The 17,272-nt window shown below is 50.3% G+C and overlaps 2 protein-coding genes across 4 annotated transcripts in view; both read right to left on the bottom strand.

Annotated features, from left to right (window-relative positions):
• The window catches only part of DICER1 (dicer 1, ribonuclease III), a 29,195-nt gene extending 26,711 nt beyond the window's left edge, over nucleotides 1-2,484 (bottom strand). The window contains exon 1 of one of the 3 annotated variants that reach the window (XM_078870423.1): nucleotides 2,458-2,484. The gene's annotated coding sequence lies outside the window, so the exon portion shown is untranslated. Of the gene's footprint in view, nucleotides 1-689; nucleotides 1,154-2,457 lie in introns of those variants that run through there. The other 2 variants (XM_078870426.1, XM_078870424.1) reach the window with 2 other exon arrangements.
• A 1,091-nt stretch (nucleotides 2,485-3,575) lies between these two features.
• On the bottom strand, nucleotides 3,576-16,698 carry CCDC197 (coiled-coil domain containing 197). Its single transcript, XM_078870428.1, has 10 exons — nucleotides 16,387-16,698; nucleotides 12,628-12,790; nucleotides 11,068-11,110; nucleotides 10,514-10,690; nucleotides 9,618-9,775; nucleotides 8,581-8,663; nucleotides 7,064-7,233; nucleotides 5,969-6,079; nucleotides 5,712-5,828; nucleotides 3,576-4,735 (listed from the first exon to the last, which is right to left on the bottom strand). Exons 2-10 carry the CDS (start codon nucleotides 12,756-12,758, stop codon nucleotides 4,490-4,492), a joined length of 1,236 nt encoding a protein of 411 aa, XP_078726554.1. The 5' UTR covers nucleotides 12,759-12,790; nucleotides 16,387-16,698; the 3' UTR covers nucleotides 3,576-4,489.
• Nucleotides 16,699-17,272: the final 574 nt, after the last annotated feature.

A 17,272-nucleotide genomic window follows, 5' to 3' on the forward strand; every position in this document is an offset into this window, starting at 1 on the left:
TGTACATTTCCTTGGCGAGGATGTTATTCTGTTTCTATTCCGTTGACCCCCTAGAGTAGCCTCGCAGACCACCAGGGGTCCGCGAGCCACAGGTTGGGGAACCAGTGGTGTAGAGAATGCGGTATAACATTGTGTTGCAAGGCAGTGCTCTTGACAAATTTGATTGTTTTTGTTTTGTGCTTGTACTACTGTCAGTACAACCCTTTAATTTCTGTCCCACACAAAGAGGATCGTCGTATAAGTACAGGACCAAACTACACAATGTACGTGCTGGTGGCGAGCTGACTTCAAACTCTGCACACATATCTTGAGGTTGATACTGTCCATTTACGATGCAGTTAAACTGTCAGCGGATTTTAATAGGCACAGACCCCCACTTAGCGCAAATGCCAATATTATTTTTACGACAGCTGTAAAACCACATACACAAACTACATTTTAAATGTGTTTTTTTAAACATCACAATGGCTGACCGCTATATTTCACGTTAAACATTTTCCATAACAACACATAAATGGGGTATTATATTATTTCCATAAAGATGTTTGAGATAACTGGACTGGAAATGTCTGCTTCATCTGCAGTTATCCAGCACGGTCCAATTCAGACATAAATGCCCCATCTCGTCTTCTTTAAACCCTGGACCAAAAAGTTTACATATTGTACATCATATACGACCGGTCACTCACAATACTGTACATTCCACCACCACCACGCCGTTCATCGATCCATCTCTGCTTGGTTCGCTCTTCCACTACATGTTTCTTCTCTCATACCACCAGCATTAATCCCCCCCCCCCCGCGTCTGCTAGCAACACGCCTGACCCAAATCCATCTGCTTTTTGTTCAAATTCAACAACAGTCTTCTTGGTTCTTTCGGTAAAGTCACGTAGAAGGGAAGTAATAAAATAATAAAAATAAAACATAATAAAATTATTCTCACGACGTTTCGGCCACAACGCAAGCAGCCGTCCTCAGGTGAAAACCAGGTCCGTCGAGGCGACGTCACCGTCACCTAGTGGCGAATGACGGCGGCCGTGGTGGCAGTGCTTCAGAAGGGCCCATAGAGTTCGATTCCCAGGCTTGGTATCTGAACCTCCCATAGATCTCTCCGAGGTCTACTCGGCCTTAAACAAATATCTGACGCTTGCGTGAAAACATCACCAACCGAAACAAAGGCGATTGAGCGTTCCGTCTTTAATAGGTGCTCGCTAACAGCACTTGCTCCAATCATCTATAACACGAGACATGGAATATCTTCGGTTGTATGCATGTCTGTGTGTGTGGGGAGCGGTAGTGTAGCGGTGAGCGCGCTGCGCTACGAACCCGGTGACCGGAGTTCGATTCCCACTCACGGCCAAAACCAGTGACGATGATCTGAACCGGTCCTGAGCCTCCCCGAAGTCGACTCAGCCTCAAATGAGTACCCGGTGCGGTCTGTAAACATCGTCACTCGGGAGACAAAGGCGGTCGGACGTGGTGCTGGCCACCTACTCCATCGTGTGCCGTGCCGGCCTTCATAGGTGCTCGCTAACAGCACTTGTCCCAGCAGTCTGTGAAAAGCTATAGGAGGGATCTTTGTCTGTGTGTACATGTAGTCGTTTTGTCAAACATCTGCCGGACGAGGGCCTCTCCACACCTTGGATCGTGGGGGGTTATTCGACTATACTTCACCACACTGGTACGTACGAGTGCACAGTACACTGTATATAATGTGCTCGCCCGCAGTCTGCAGGCCGCCGCGGGAGATCTTTACGCCGAAACGTGCACGAGCACGCACGTGTACATCACACACCACATCACCTGGAACAGTTTATAAAACATTGCCTTCACAAACGTCTCAGTCTCTTTGTGCCCACGTGTGTCCGTGCGCGTCCGCGTGTGTAACGCGCCGAACTCCACAGCTTATTCACCAACAGCAACTGGTCCCAACAAACAGGTTTTTTTTCGTGCGAGTACAAATACAATCAACAAATAAAATCATCAAAACGTCGGTCGGCAAACAGAGGAAAGTTGGTTTAAAGGGTTGCAAGGGATTTTATTTTCCCGGGGGCCAAAAGCGTCCATCCGCCGCAACTACCCCCGGGGAATCGGGCCCGCAAACCCTCGACCGCGTCTCGGATAGCGGCTCTACCGCCTCCATCGCCTCGTAGCCCGGCCGAGGCGCCAGGCAAGAGGTGGGGGCTGGGTGGGTCGGTTGGTTTGGGGAGGGAAGAGAGAGGTCGGGGCCCGGCGAATGAAAGGCCTCAGACCGCGACAGGGGGGGGGGAACGGGTCTCAAACAACCGCGTTATCGGGGGTGGGGTGGGAGATGGATAGGGGATGTGGATAGGGAGGGCACAAATATTGAAGACGCTCTTTAAAATGGATTCTAAACAATGAACGATGAGATGTTGTCTGAGGTGAGGGAGTTAAAATGTGATAAGAGAGAGGCAAGGTAGCGAGCGGCAAACTCACCGCCCCGCGCGTGGCCTCGGCTCTGAGTTGGTGGGTGGGGGGGGTGGGGCGGGACACGCCCACTAAGCCTCGCTCAGCCAATGAGAGGAGGCGCGCTCTGGGGGGTGGGGGTGTGAGCGTGCGCCAATTGGTCGAGAGACTGTAGGGGGGGGGGGCTCTGAGTGTGCACGATTCACCGGTGGGGGGCGGGGGAGATTATTTCATATATTAATTTGTATTATATTACACACTTTTATATTTTTTAGCAAATGTCTTTACAACGGTACTTTTTTTTTATCGCGTTTACTTTTTAAATCTATATTAGAATGATAATAGGTTTTTCCGCTTTTTTATGGCAACAAAACAGGTGTTAAGATAATAATAATTTATTTCTATGTTACCGAAAGAACCAAAGAGTAATTCTTGCAGTCACGAAAGCTTTGAATCTAGTTTTAGGTGTTAAGATGTTAAAACACCAAACTGAAACTGTATATTTTGGCGTCCTCTGGTCTAACACCGTTTGAGACGAGGCTCAAAAGAAAGCTGTCTCTGGTGTGGACCAATCAGTTTCAAGGACAATGCCATATATATTATCAGAGTATGTTTTTGTTTGCACTCTAACCAAAAGCATTGTGGTTAATGCAGACATGATTCCTTGTAAAATATTTCAGTTTGGTGTTTTAACATCTTAACACCTGTTTTGTTGTCAGAATAAAGGGGAACACCTATCATGTTTTGGTACAGGCAAAGGAGGTCCCATGATATAAATCTATATTGTTGTTTTGTTTTACGATAATATTTTTGTTATTTCATAGCTAACTTGTGTTTTTTTTTTACCGCAAATGATCGGTGGGTGAGTGAGCGTGAGCGTGAGTTTGATTTGTTACACCGGGACGATCCGGTTTGCCCGGCTTATCTTCCACGGGAAGATCCGTGGGTCCTGAGTTTGTGTCGCCGTTTTTCAGGTTTCGCGCCGTGATCCGACGACGGTCTATCGCCGTATCGTCAGCGTCGTGTGCTTTTCATCTTCATCCACGAACATTGACATCTCTCTGCTGTTCGTTATATCTCGCGCGTTTATTTCCTGATAATTCCTCATCAGCTCCGACTCAAGAGTAAATGACAACACGTGCATTATATTTGATAGTGATCATTGATTTTTTTTTATTACTTTCAAAAGTAGAGCCATCTGTTAAAAAGAGCTTTATAGCTCATCGGATTCCTCCAGAATAAATACATATTCTGATGATGACTAATGATGTTAACCACCTCGCCTGGTTTACAGGAGGTTGTGCGCTCTTATTCTGTGCGGGTTCTTCGCCGGACTGGGCCAGTTTAGCAAAATTCCACTCGTGACGAGTTTCACTTCGAAACCGGAGAACACTTACACTGCATAAGAGGAGAAGACACTCAGTACTGGTCACACCTCGCAGCCTCGCACCTACAGCACCTGGGAAGAAGCCCTGGTGGGTAGTGACCAATCCAGGTGAAAAAGAAAACCATGCTCCAGGCTGCTAAACTTCTGAGATCTGATGAGATTTACAGTGTTCTTGTCAGAGGCACAATAATGCTGATCACTTTAATGTTCATGACCATTCTCAAACTCAACAACACATTCTCATAAATATTACGGGAAATGCTAAATAGCCGATCTCTGCAATTCCAATACCTTCTCAAATCACGAAACACATCGCGCAAACACACACACATCTATACTGAGAAACAGTGAAATGTATAAAATATTTATTTCTATCGTGGCTCTTGTTTGGATGTGCCAGCTCAGCCCTCTGACCGCTCAGCCACGCGGTTACCTCTTAAGAGTTCTGAAATGTAAAAAAAACACTGAACTGACAATTCTATGTCTACTGCTCAGTGACATATGAAGTTTCTTTCGGGCTCGATCATCTGACGTTTTGCTCCACGTTCTTAGGAAATTAAATATCGTGCCGAACCACACGCGGAACAACTCAATAACACATCGGAAAGCCACGTGGCACAACCACGATAACCCACCCAGAAGGATCAGCGAGCGTAACCGCGCAAGGGCAAGGCCCTATTTCACAGCAGGAATAGTTAACTTCACCAACGCCCGCGTGCTCCCCTGCCTGCCTGACCGTCCTCCCTGGCCTGACACGGGGGGCAGTGGCGGGCGAGGGAGGCTCCCCGCGGGGGCCGAGCTCCGGGGGGCCCGGGGTCCCCACGGCTCCGTCTTGCGGGAGCGGTCGCTGGACGCCGACGGTGCGGCATGGCGGACGGAGCGCACGGCGCGCAGCACCTCCATCCTCTCGAGCAGGCACTCCTGCGTTACGCGAAAGAGGCCAACGACAACTTCAGTGGAAGCGGGCAGGCGGGTGGACGCAGAGGGTCAGGCGCACTGAGCCGGCGACCGCTGAGATAGCCCACGAGCCCGGACACCTTGCTAGAGAAGCGATGGTGGCCTGTGAGCAAGAGATGGAGGGGTAGCCAAGGGAAGGAATATTTATCGCCAAAGCGGATGTCCTTACCCCCTCTCCGCGCCCGCGGAGATGGAGTGATGAAGTCAGTTTGCGCACAAGCAATAGGGAATGTTACATTGCAGGCTCACGAGTAATGGAGGAATGGCGACAACTTGGGGAGGCCTTCATCCAGCAGTGGATTGATCATGGCTGGCAATGATGATGGTACTCACCTCCACTGGGGACCCTTGGCCAGTGGAGGAAATGCCACGAATAGAAGGGCCCAGGGGTTGTACTGACTTTATTAATTGTCATTGAACGCACATTTACAATCAACCGCGCGGGTCGTTTTGGTATTTTCAAGGATTGTTTTTTTTACTCCTTCCTCCCAGACGTTTGTTTCAGGGCCATGTTATTTTTGCAGAACTCTGCTAAAAACTGTTTTTGTGCCCACGCCCTAATTTAAGGGTTTGTGTCTCGTTAAATAGCGTTTCATAATAACGCCTCCTGGACGGTCATCACGAGCAGAAGCCTGCCGATCTGTCCCATTGTCCCACTGCTGATTATTTTGTTCGTGATTCCATTTCGAAATCTAAAACCAAGAAATAAATCACAATGTAATTATAGCTGCATCATGTGACCACACCTGTGTATCGACATAACTGTAGCTTGTGAGTCCACCAGGATTACGTTATCGCATACACACCTGCATCGTTTGCTCAAACCTGTACCATGTGGGCACACACCTGTGTCTAAACACATCTGGATCACGTGATCACACCTGCACCTCAATACGCCTGCATCGTCCACTCACACACACCTGTGATCGTGTGATCTCACCTGGACCATGTCTAGCTTGGAGAAGGAGTCCATGTCCTGCAATGAGCCATATTGACGTAGGTAGCAGCTCTCCGCCAGGTTATCAATCGCCATCAGCATTGCGCCCAACTCCTGGCCCTGTTGTGCAGATCCAGGACGTACATCAGTGTTAATTCTCGACATCGGCAGCATCATAATCAGCAGTGGAGAGGTCATGCTTGATGGTTGTAGGCAGATCATGTGCATGGTTTCTGCTGGAGGGGGGCGAGGGGACGCACCTGGGTGCGGTGGTGCTGGCGCAGGGCAAGGAGCCGCTCCTCGGCAGCGCGGCAGCGCTCCTGCGCTCGCTCCCTCCGGGAGCGCAGCTCAGACATCTCCCCGTGGGTCATCTGCATGAGTGAGAGACAGAGACAGAGAGAGAGAGAGAGAGACGGAGGAAGAGCATGAGTGAGAGACAGAGAGAGCGAGTCGGAGGAAGAGCATGAGTGAGAAACAGAGAGAGAGAGCGAGATGGCCGAAGAGCATGAGTGAGAGACAGAGAGAGAGAGAGCGAGACGGAGGAAGAGCATGAGTGAGAAACAGAGAGAGAGCGAGACGGAGGAAGAGCATGAGTGAGAGACAGAGAGAGAGCGAGACGGAGGAAGAGCATGAGTGAGAGACAGAGAGACGGAGGAAGAGCATGAGTGAGAGACAGAGAGAGAGCGAGACGGAGGAAGAGCATGAGTGAGAGACAGAGAGACGGAGGAAGAGCATGAGTGAGAGACAGAGAGAGAGCGAGACGGAGGAAGAGCATGAGTGAGAGACAGAGAGACGGAGGAAGAGCATGAGTGAGAGACAGAGAGAGAGCGAGACGGAGGAAGAGCATGAGTGAGAGACAGAGAGACGGAGGAAGAGCATGAGTGAGAGACAGAGAGAGAGCGAGACGGAGGAAGAGCATGAGTGAGAGACAGAGAGACGGAGGAAGAGCATGAGTGAGAGACAGAGAGAGAGCGAGACGGAGGAAGAGCATGAGTGAGAGACAGAGAGAGCGAGACGGAGGAAGAGCATGAGTGAGAGACAGAGAGACGGAGGAAGAGCATGAGTGAGAGACAGAGACAGAGAGAGCGAGACGGAGGAAGAGCATGAGTGAGAGACAGAGAGACGGAGGAAGAGCATGAGTGGGCGAGAGAGATGGTACATTTGTGTGTGACGAGAACCCCACCATGACGCTACCCTCATCCCACTTTCACAGTCACCCCCACCATGACCCCACCCACGTGACCCCACCCGTGTGACCCCACCGTGACCCCACCCTACCATCACCCTCATCACTCCACTGTGATCCCACCCTCACCCCACTTTGACCCACAGTGACCCCACCCCCGTGGCCCCACCATGCTTGTGTGGCTGAAGCCGCGTGTGAGCTGCGCGAGTTGGAGCTGAGCCTGCTCCAGATCACGTCCCAGGTCTCCCAGGCGGCCGAGCAGAGCCACCCTCGCCGCCTCTAGCCCCGTGTGGCGACGGATGAGGCCGGAGGTGTCGTGGCCATCGCCGCCCACATCCCCTGCGCCACCACGATGCGGTCAAACAATCAAATATGTTGTTATATAGTTGTCCTTACCCCTCACCTACGATTAGCATGGTTGGCTACGTATGGTGCGAAAGAAGTTCAACATGCATATCGCTACTTTCAGAGCAATTTTGGTTGTGGTGGTGAATTCATCTCTGCTGTCCCAACACACACACCACTACCTACTACTGGGTGCATACCCCCCCCACCTTCCCTAACTCCCACGACTGCCCAAACAAGCTGAAGTCTGTGTCCTGGAGGAAGGGGCGGGGCCGACACAGAAAGAGGCGGGGCCTAAAGAAGAAGGGGGAGGAGCCTAAAGAGAAAAGGGGCGGGGCATAGAGAGGAAGGAGAGGTACTCTTAGTTCTTTCGATAATGTCACGTAGGTAAAAAATGAAATTAAAATTAATAAAAATAAAACAATAAAATCACGGCGTTTCGGAGGCAACACAAGTCTCCGTCATCAGGTGGGACCGTCACAGCAACTTGTGTTGCCTCCGAAACGTCGTGATTTTATTGTTTTATTTTTATTAATTTTAATTTCATTTTTTACCTACGTGACTTTACCGAAAGAACTAAGAGTATGAATCCTTGCAGTCACGAAAGCTTCAAATCTAGAAGGAAGGAGAGGGGCCGAGATAGGCTGCCGCGCTGCCGAGGAGCGGCTCCTTGCCCTGCGCCAGCACCACCGCACCCAGGTGCGTCCCCTCGCCCCCCTCCAGCAGAAACCATGCACACGATCTGCCTACAACCATCAAGCATGACCTGCAGCAGGCAGCAAATCTTTACTGCCACAAATGTGGCCATGGGCCAACTCAGTTCTAAATTTCATGAATCAAAAAAACATTTCATCAACTCGTTAATTTACAAAGCACCCAATCAACCATCGTTCCAGTGACAGCCGGTGGAAATTCCGCGTTTAGAATGGCAGGGTGGAGTTAATTCCGAACGAGAGCCACTGCAGAAATAATTTGTTGAAAATACTGTATTGCCGTTTCTGAACGTAGGTGGTTGCGTGCTATTGTGCCAGATGACTGCAGTGTCCCGAGACGGCACTGCACACGTTGGTGCGTCGCATCAGCGAGCGCAACGGGACTCGATGAAAGACGATGCGCCACGACCACCCACGTTGTCGGTTGGCTCCCATGACTTCACAATTAATAATTCACATGAGCACCTGCCGCCTCTGCCCAGGTGGGCGCTCACCCGAGGCATTGTGGGCCTATCAGGAGATGGCGACCACTTGGCAAAGACCTTCATCCAATAGTGCACTGATCATGGCTGATGACGGTGATAGTGATTATGGCGATGGACATTGGCAGCTGGAGGGAGCTGCAGACCTTCGGGGAAGCGATCGAGAGCATCTTTGAGGAAATCCTCGTACACCTTGCACCTGCCCGTGGCCCTCTGAAGCTTCTGGCACCTGCAACCCGGCGGAGGGAACAGATCAACGTCAACGTTTAATCCAGCGGCTCACAACCCGTGAATCGCCGCTCAGGGGGCACAGAGCTGCAGAATGGGTACCATGCAGAAGAAATTACTAATCAAGGGCTCGGTAGCCTCCTGTGGGCTACTGCGGAGTAACCGCACTGCATCCTACACTCGGTCGACATTGGGCCACATGTGGAGTTTCACCAGAGGGACGTCCCATCGCTTGTAGTTCTGTGCCGAGCCAGTGCCGCTGTTGCAGGTAAAATCAATTCCAGATGAAATAACGCACGTGACAGCTGCTGCCACCGCTTGAAATTAAGTTAAAGTGCCTTGTCAATTCGCACATGCCCACTGTTGCTGTGCAGCATGGTCAGATGTGGACGCATTTAGATATTGCGATATGAATCCACGACGTATTGTATCTTTTTTATTCTCCAGATAAGCAGTCACCTTGCTTCGTAGACAGGAAGACTTCAGACAATGGGTCACCTTAAATTTCGATTTAAAGCTTTCGTGACTGCAGGGATTCATCTTCTTGGTTCTTTCGGTAAAGTCACGTAGAATGGAAATAATAAAATAATAAAAATAAAACATAATAAAATTATTCTCACAACATTTCGGCCACAACGCAAGCAGCCGTCCTCCCTTCTACGTGACTTCACCTGAGGACGGCTGCTTGCGTTGTGGCCGAAACGTCGTGAGAATTATTTTATTATGTTTTATTTTTATTATTTTATTATTTCCCTTCTACGTGACTTTACCGAAAGAACCAAGAAAATGGGTCACCTTCATCAGTGGACAGGTCGGCTGGAGGTAAGAGGTCACCTACAGCTGATGCTTCAGATGAGGGTTCACCTGCAGCAGGAGTCAGATCAGAGGATTCATGGGCTCAGGGGTCACCACCTGCAGCAGCTGCAGCTGCAGCAGGAGGAGGAGGAGGCGTCACCTGCGCTGCAGCTGCATCAGGAGCTCGCGCAGCCGCTCCGCTTCGCCTCGCGCCGCCTCCGTCTCCACGCGCTCCTTCCGCTGGCGCGTGAGCGCACGCCGCGTGCGCGCGTCCTGCTCACGCAGAACCTGCTGCAGCTGCAGCGCGCGGTCCTCTTCCTGCGCGTGTGCACACGCACGCACGCACACACGCACACGATACACACACGATACACACGCATAGATGCACGTGTGTATACACACCGACAAAGATCCCCGTAGAGCCTTAGCAGACACAAAGATAACAAAGATCCCCCATATAGCCTCAATAGACTGTAGGGGCAAGTGCTGTTAGCGAGCACCTATGAAGGCCAGAACGGTACACGAGGGGGTGGGTGGCCAGCACCACGCCCGACCGCCTTTGTCTCCCTAGTGGCGATGTTTAAATACCGCACCAGGTACTCATTTGAGGCTGAGTCGACCTAGGGGAGGCCCGGGACCGGTTCAGATAATCATCACCGGTGTTGGCCGTGAGCGGCAATCGAACCCGGGTCGCCAGGATTATAGCGTAGCGCGCTAACCGCTACACTACCGCTCCCTATAACACATAGGCACACTCTATTTCCTCTTGCCCCATGTCCCACGTGCCTTAATGAAGCCGCGTGCCCTCAAATACAAACAAAAAAGATCCCCAATGTACCATTAACAGACTGTTGGGGCAAGTGAGTTAGTGAGCGCCTATTAAGGCTGGCACGGCCACACAAGGGTGGTGAGTTGGTGAACGCCAAGCTTGTCTTTCCAGTGCCGATATTTTTGCACGCCGCATCAGTTGACCGACGACTAGTTCTGGATACCATCCGCCTGCCGACATTAAACCACGGCCGGGAATCGAACCCATATTAGCCGGCGTTCGCTGACCTCTCTGCGCCGCTGCTGCAGCTGGCGCCCGCGCGCCCCGCACTCCTCCATGCGCCGGCGAAACCTCCCACGAGCCTCCTCCAGCTCCGCTTCGATGCGCCGCCGTTCTACCTCCCGTCGCAGGAGCAGGGTCTCCTGGGGTGCAGCCCTAGGGGCCTCGAGTAGGCGGGAGGGGCCCTGGGGAAGTAGCGGGGGGGGTAGAGGGGGGAGAGAGGGGGGAGGCAGATGGTGAAAAAATAATGGGAAGTACGCAATTAAATAACTGATAAGCTGAGCATTAATCAGATCGTGGGTCCATTTGGTATGCAAGCCAAAGTCATTTCCTGTACAAAAAAGTGATATCCTGCACAAATAATGCCGTCGGTACTCGCCCGTGCCAATGTTGGAAAGTCCACATTCCTTTGTCGGGAACCAGTATTTCCATAAGCCAACCACGATTGGTGCACCCCTCACCACGCGATGCTCATTGTAACTGCCACATAGAGACGACGATGTTGATGTTGAGATGTTGATGATGATGGTGGAGATGATGGAGGTGGATAGATGATTTTTACCTCTTTGACGACTGGAAATCTTTTGATGTTTTCATCTTCATCTCTGCAAAAAAAAACGATCAACATAACTATATCCATAAACAGAGCAAAGATCAACCGTGTAGTTCATAGACTGTTGGAGAAAAGTGATATAAAGGGTGCTTCCAAAAAATATGAACACTTATATGGGACTATCGTTTTTAATGGAAAAAGAACGATAACATACTGTAACATGATAAGAAATGTATGTTATTATAATAATATTTCCCCCTTTTTTCTGGCAACAAAACAGGTGTTAAGATGTTAAAACACCAAACTGACACCTCTTACAAGGAATCATGTCGTATTTGATGCTACCACATGCTATAAAATAAGAGTTACATTAACAACTGTAATGTTATAAAATAAGAGACGTTATTGCTCGAGTCATCACGTGACTGTGTCAATGACACCGTGGTGGTTTAGATGTTAACGACCTTGCCTGCGATACAGGAGGTCATAGGTCTAATCCCGACTCTGACTCTTGTATATTTGGAGTTTGCATGTTCTCCCCTTGGTCGCGTGAATTTTTCTCCGGGTCCCCCGGTTTTTCCTTCCACATGTAGAATCGACATCACGCGTTTAGAGCCACTTCGGTGGGCTATTCTTTGTGGCCAGGTTACTTCTGAAAAAGAGCTACAATAGCTCAATGCGCCTTACCTGGTCAAATAAAAAATAAAACAGTAATAGCTTTAGTAAATGACAGCCTCTCTCATTACGTCATGGCGAACGTGATTAATTCTAGAGCGTTGCTGCACATACATTCTTCCTCATGGGAAGTCGCGAATAGGAACTTAGTGATTATGTCATTGAATTTAGAAGCCCTCGCGCGTCTATGTATGGGCCTCGTGTGTCAAGTGAAGGAAGGAAGGATGCTGCCGATGATGATGACATCCTTATACTGGCTGACAATTTCCACATATGTACAAAAAATAAAGACAAAAGTCCCCCCCCCGTGGAGCTTTATAGAGGCAACGACCCCGCGTTCAGGCTTACAGACCGAGCAAGTGGCAAGTGATGTTTAAGGCTTGCACACACCACGTGAAGGGAAGAGCGGCGGTCAGAACCACGCACGGTTGCGCCGATATTCGAACGTCGTGCCGAGGTGCTCGTTTGTGGCTGAGTGGGTTAATAGCAGGCACCATAATACTTTCATACATCGCTTGTCAGGGGCGGTGTGCATCAAGCCCAGGAATACCGTCAAACGACTCCCTCCCCCCCCACCCCAGAATAAAGTGCTGTTAGCGAGCGCCTATTGCCGTTTTGTCCGCATTATAAGACGCCGCAGAAAGTAATACGCACCACAAACTTGTGCACGGTGTCAATAAAGCCATGAAAATAGGGTAACATATCGATCGGGTTAAATCGTGAACCCCCCTCCCCCAACTCTTGCTTTGTGATAACACGGTGGAGGGGGGGGTGCACGGTACGGCGCACTACAAAGACAAAGATCCCCCGTAGAGCCTTAACAGCATGTTGGGGCAAGTGCTGTTGGCTGAGCACCGACCTCGGCACACAGCACGGTACACGCGACGCGGGCACCTTCCTTCCCCGAGCTGCGTCACGAAGATGTTCCGTCGCTCGATCCTCCTGATCTGGAATTTCACTGGCTCCACATCGGCCCTCTTCTCACCCCGCTCCTCCTCCTCCTCCTCGCGTCTCACGGCGTCCATGGCTGCCAGCCACGGACGCGGGGCTCCGTGCTCTGCGGGAACACCGTTTTCTCCGAATTATAAGACGCACCGGAAAGTAAGACGCACCCCTCCTCCCCACCCCCCCCCCCCCCCCAACGTTTGGGTCAACTTGAAAAAAGAAAACATTCCCTTACGTGTATGCATCCGTGTAATTGCGACGTGGGTGAATGTATAGAGGAACAATGTCATCTGTGAGAAAAAGAGCTTTGTGGGTCTTCGGATGAATCCAATATTACTACTATAATAGAAATGTGTGTAACGCGCGTGACGTCATTCCACACGCTGCACCCCCCCCCCCCCCGTCATTAATAATAAAATAATCATGAGCGGGTGGATTTTTACACTCCCCCAGGTCGAGCGGAGAAACATTTTTGTTACGCAAATTCTCTTTAAAGTTTACGTTTCTGTATTGAAATTTTCTCAAATAAATAATTATACGCAGCAACAAAGTGCTTTTCGTGTCTTTATTTATTTCTTCAGCACTTGAAACAAAAGGTGAGTCAAATTTTTGCTTCTAAATTATGGTTAAACTAAACAAACGCTGGCGAGTTGTGGAACAAGCATTCTCTTGACATGTCGCTGGATTATCTACGGCGTCATGACGAAACTGCTGCATTGAACATGGCTCTGCACGCATCAATTGATATTCCACAACCGATAGGACATCCAATCGAAGTTCAGCTGTACGGCGCAGCGCAAGAACAACAAGAAGCTGAAACGAGAATTCGCTCCCTTAATGGGCAACAGTTTGAAGCTTTCACAGCAATAATGAGAGCTGTCGACGATGAGCATGCCCACAAGAGACTTTTCTACTTAGATGGTCCTGGCGCCTCTGGAAAGACTTTTTGGTACTCCACGCTGCTCTCATTTGTTCGTGTTAAAGGTCAAATCGCGCTTCCTTTTGCGACCACTGGAATCGCAGCGACTTTACTGAAAGGCGGACGAACTGTGCACGGAGGATTCAAGCTTCCAGTTCCCCTCCTCGACACATCTTCTTCGTCGATGGGACCGAATTCGCCAGAAGGCGAAACGCTACGACAAGATTCGCTCATCATCATTGACGAAATGACGATGCTGACAAAGCATGGCCTTCGATGCATCGATCAGCTGTTGCGCGAAAATCATGCAGATTCTACGGCCGTTTGGTGCAAAAGTCGTCGTAATCGGTGGCGACTTCATACAAACTTTGCCGGTCGTATCAAAAGGCACCCGTGTTGATGTCACCGAGTGCTGCATCAAATCCAGCGTAATATTATGGCAGCTTTTTACCAAATTGACTCTCACGGCAAACCTTCGGAGTGATGGTCAAAATGAGCGTAACAATTGGCTGCTGAAAGTTGGCTTGGGAACTTTGCCCGAGATATCTGGAGTGCCGTTAGGTTCCATTGAAATTCCACCTCGAATGAAAACGGTTGATGATCTGGTCACCGCAATTTACGGTCAGAACTTGCAACATTCCTGCCGAAGAGCTTGCGAAAGGAGCAATTTTGCCACCTATCAAACAGGGACACTCTCGAAATGAACCGAAACATCATCACACAGCTGTAGGGAGATCTCCGAATTTATTACAGCTCTGACTCGATCGTGTCGGAAGATCCTGCGGACGCATTGAATCACCCTCCAGAATTTCTTCACGATCAAACGCCTTCAGGAATGCCGCCACACACATTGGCACTGATGATAACGGGCGTTATCATCATGCTGCTTACGAAATCTGAACCCGAAGAAGAACGGTCTTTGCAATGGAACGCGTTTGATGGTAAAATCATTACAAAAGAACTTCATCACCGCAGAGATTGTATCGGAATGCAACCGAGGTGAAATCGTCTTCATCCCGAGACTCGACCTAGCTCCAGGTGATGTCACTCCTCCTTTCATACTGAAACGACGACAAATTCTGATAATTCCTGCGTAAGCGATGACGATCAACAAGTGCCAGGGTCAGACTTTTGAAAATGTGGGTATTTATCTCTATGGACCCGTATTTTCCCATGGACAGTTGTACGTGGCTCTGTCTAGATCTAAAAATCCTCAGCGGATCAAAGTGTTCATCAAGGATAGCCAACTGCAGGGAAACCTTTGGAATAGTGATAAGAGATTCACACGAAATATCATAGACCCAGAAATATTCCAAAGTCCTTATTTTCATTTTTTAAGTTAAGAAACATTTATTTACGTATAACAATTCCTCAAAAACATTTACAATCACACAAAAACACGTAAATGTACATCTTCAATATTACAGCTTCCGTCCTAGGACGGGCAAAAGGCTATTAAATAAATATTCTGATTATGACTAATGAAGTTAACTACCTCGTCTGGTTTACAGGAGGTTGTGCGTTCGATTCCAACCCTGACGCCCGCATATTTGGAGTTTGCGTGTTCTCCCCGTGACCGCGTGGAGTTTTCTCCCGGTCCTCCCCCCCCCCACTCACATTTAGAATCAACGTCCGTTTTCAAGATGTGTCTGCTACAGATGTCCACTTGATAAGCGACTTCGCTGAGTTATCATTTGTGATAGCCTTAACTGGTAAAAAAAAAATTTTTATTAGTTTCTAGTTTTAGTTTAACTTTTGGCTTCGTGTGTCGAGGAAAACCCGGAGACACCGCACATAACCCCCACGCACTGCGCACGAGGGGAGTGACATTCAGCACTGCCACATCCCTGTCCACACCTCGCAGGCCCACGGTCTACACCAGCACCCAGCAAAGCTCTGGTGGTGGTGGCGGTAGTAGTGGCCATCCATCCAATTACTAACCAGGCTAAAAACCTGCTGAGCTTCCGAGATCCGGACGCAGTCGGGGAGGTTATTCGGCCATAGCCTCTACCCCCCAGTGTTCTTCATTGCAAGGCCCGCGACGATACACAAATGTGAAAACACCCCCCGTCATCATCATCATCATGTTGTCAAACCCCCAATGGTTTTGAAATGCGTGACGGCCCTCACACACTGATGATGTCTTATTGGCGAAAGTGTCCCCTCTAAAAGTTAGTGACGAACGCTGCCACAGCCCCATATATCTTCACAACGAGCCTGAAAACAGCACTAAAGTCTACCCTGAATCAACATCGGTAAAGGCGCCGTTGCCTCTATGGAGTTGAACCCATGAGTCTAGGACGCGTTCTGTACAACTACACACGCAAGTCCGTGGTATACACGGAGAACGCTGTCGAGAAGATAGCACGCAAGCTCCGCACAGATAGATTCACGAGTGACGATTATCCAAACCGGTCCTGGGCCGCCCCTAGGTCGACTCAGCCTCAAATGTGTACCTGGTGCCACTCGGAAGACAAAGGCGGTCGTCCGCGCTGGTGGCTACCCATCCACGTCGTGTGGGACCTCCCCCCCCCCTCCCTTCCCTCGTGTGCTCGCTAACAGCAACTTTCCCCGCAAGTCTGCTCAGGCTATCCGGGGTATCTTTGTCCTGTGTCCGACAGCGGTGCCTTGTTGTTGCTGCTGCTGACTTAATTCATCAATGCGCAGTCGACGCCGCTGCACGTCTCGTACCCTCTCGCGCCGTGAGCGCTTCTCGCGACGCGAACAAACACACAAAAAAGATGCGCGCGCTCCACGTATGCCGACCGAAGATGCTGCCGATTGACAACCTGCTGGGGTCGTTTTGTCTTCTGCTCGTCGGCGTCCGTCTCTCCCTCTCCTCCTCTCTCGCTCCCGTGCGTCCCGCGTCCCCCCGTTGTTGGCGGTTGGTATGGGAGCGGTGCGACTCCCCGTTGGTATGGGAGCGGTGCGACTCCGAGGCCGTTTCGTTCGCTCGCCTTTTCATCGAACCAGAAGCGTCAGCCAATGGCAGCCGCGCTTACCAACACTCATGCGACGACCTCCGCTGGGCGTAGCGCGGCATCGCTCAACGCGCACGCAAGGCGCACTCCCGCTCCCTCGCTTGCCCAAGTTACTCTCCAGCTCCCCCACTCACTCACCCACCCATGCACTCTCTCACTCACCCACCCACTCACCCACCCACCAAAGTTACTCTCCAGCTCCCCCACTCACCCACCCACCTACCCACCCACTCACCCACTCACTCACCCACCCATGTCACTCTCTCACTCACCCACCCACCTCACTCTCTCACTCACCCACCCATGTCACTCTCCAGCTCCCCCACTCGCCCACTCACTCACCCACTCACCTACCCATCCACCCAAGTCACTCTTCCACCCACCCACTCTATTCTTGCCAAATAACCAATGTCGAGCTCTGATGGCCACGAGATGGGTTTGGGAGAGAGTTCGTGTCGTTTTGCTATTCCCTCCGTTGAAGGAGCGCAGACTAAAGAGGGTTTCTCGATAGTTTACATTACTGCATATCGTTGCTCCCCTACTGTTCACACGATCCAGACCTAACATCCGTGGTTCGAGAGGCGCCAGCAAAACTAAGCGAAAAGCTTAGGGCCCAAGACGGTCAGTGGCCCTGGGGGGTGGGGGGGGTGCATCAAATATCAGCTCAAAATAAAATCATGCGATATGCCTCTAA

The sequence above is a fragment of the Lampetra fluviatilis genome, chromosome 30 (genome assembly GCF_964198595.1).
Source record: "Lampetra fluviatilis chromosome 30, kcLamFluv1.1, whole genome shotgun sequence".
In the NCBI taxonomy this organism is placed as follows: Eukaryota; Metazoa; Chordata; class Hyperoartia; order Petromyzontiformes; family Petromyzontidae; genus Lampetra; species Lampetra fluviatilis.

What these genes read in the sequence shown, in the direction of transcription:
- CCDC197 (XM_078870428.1), bottom strand. Translation starts at nt 12,758, where the DNA reads ATGGACGCCGTGAGACGCGAGGAGGAGGAGGAGGAGCGGGGTGAGAAG. An exon ending in TGCAGCAGCGGCGCAGAGAG is followed by an intron (nt 9,776 to 10,513) that starts GTCAGCGAACGC and finishes GCACACGCGCAG; the next exon opens with GAAGAGGACCGCGCGCTGCA. An exon ending in GCTTCAGCCACACAAGCATG is followed by an intron (nt 6,080 to 7,063) that starts GTGGGGCCACGG and finishes TCACTCATGCAG; the next exon opens with ATGACCCACGGGGAGATGTC.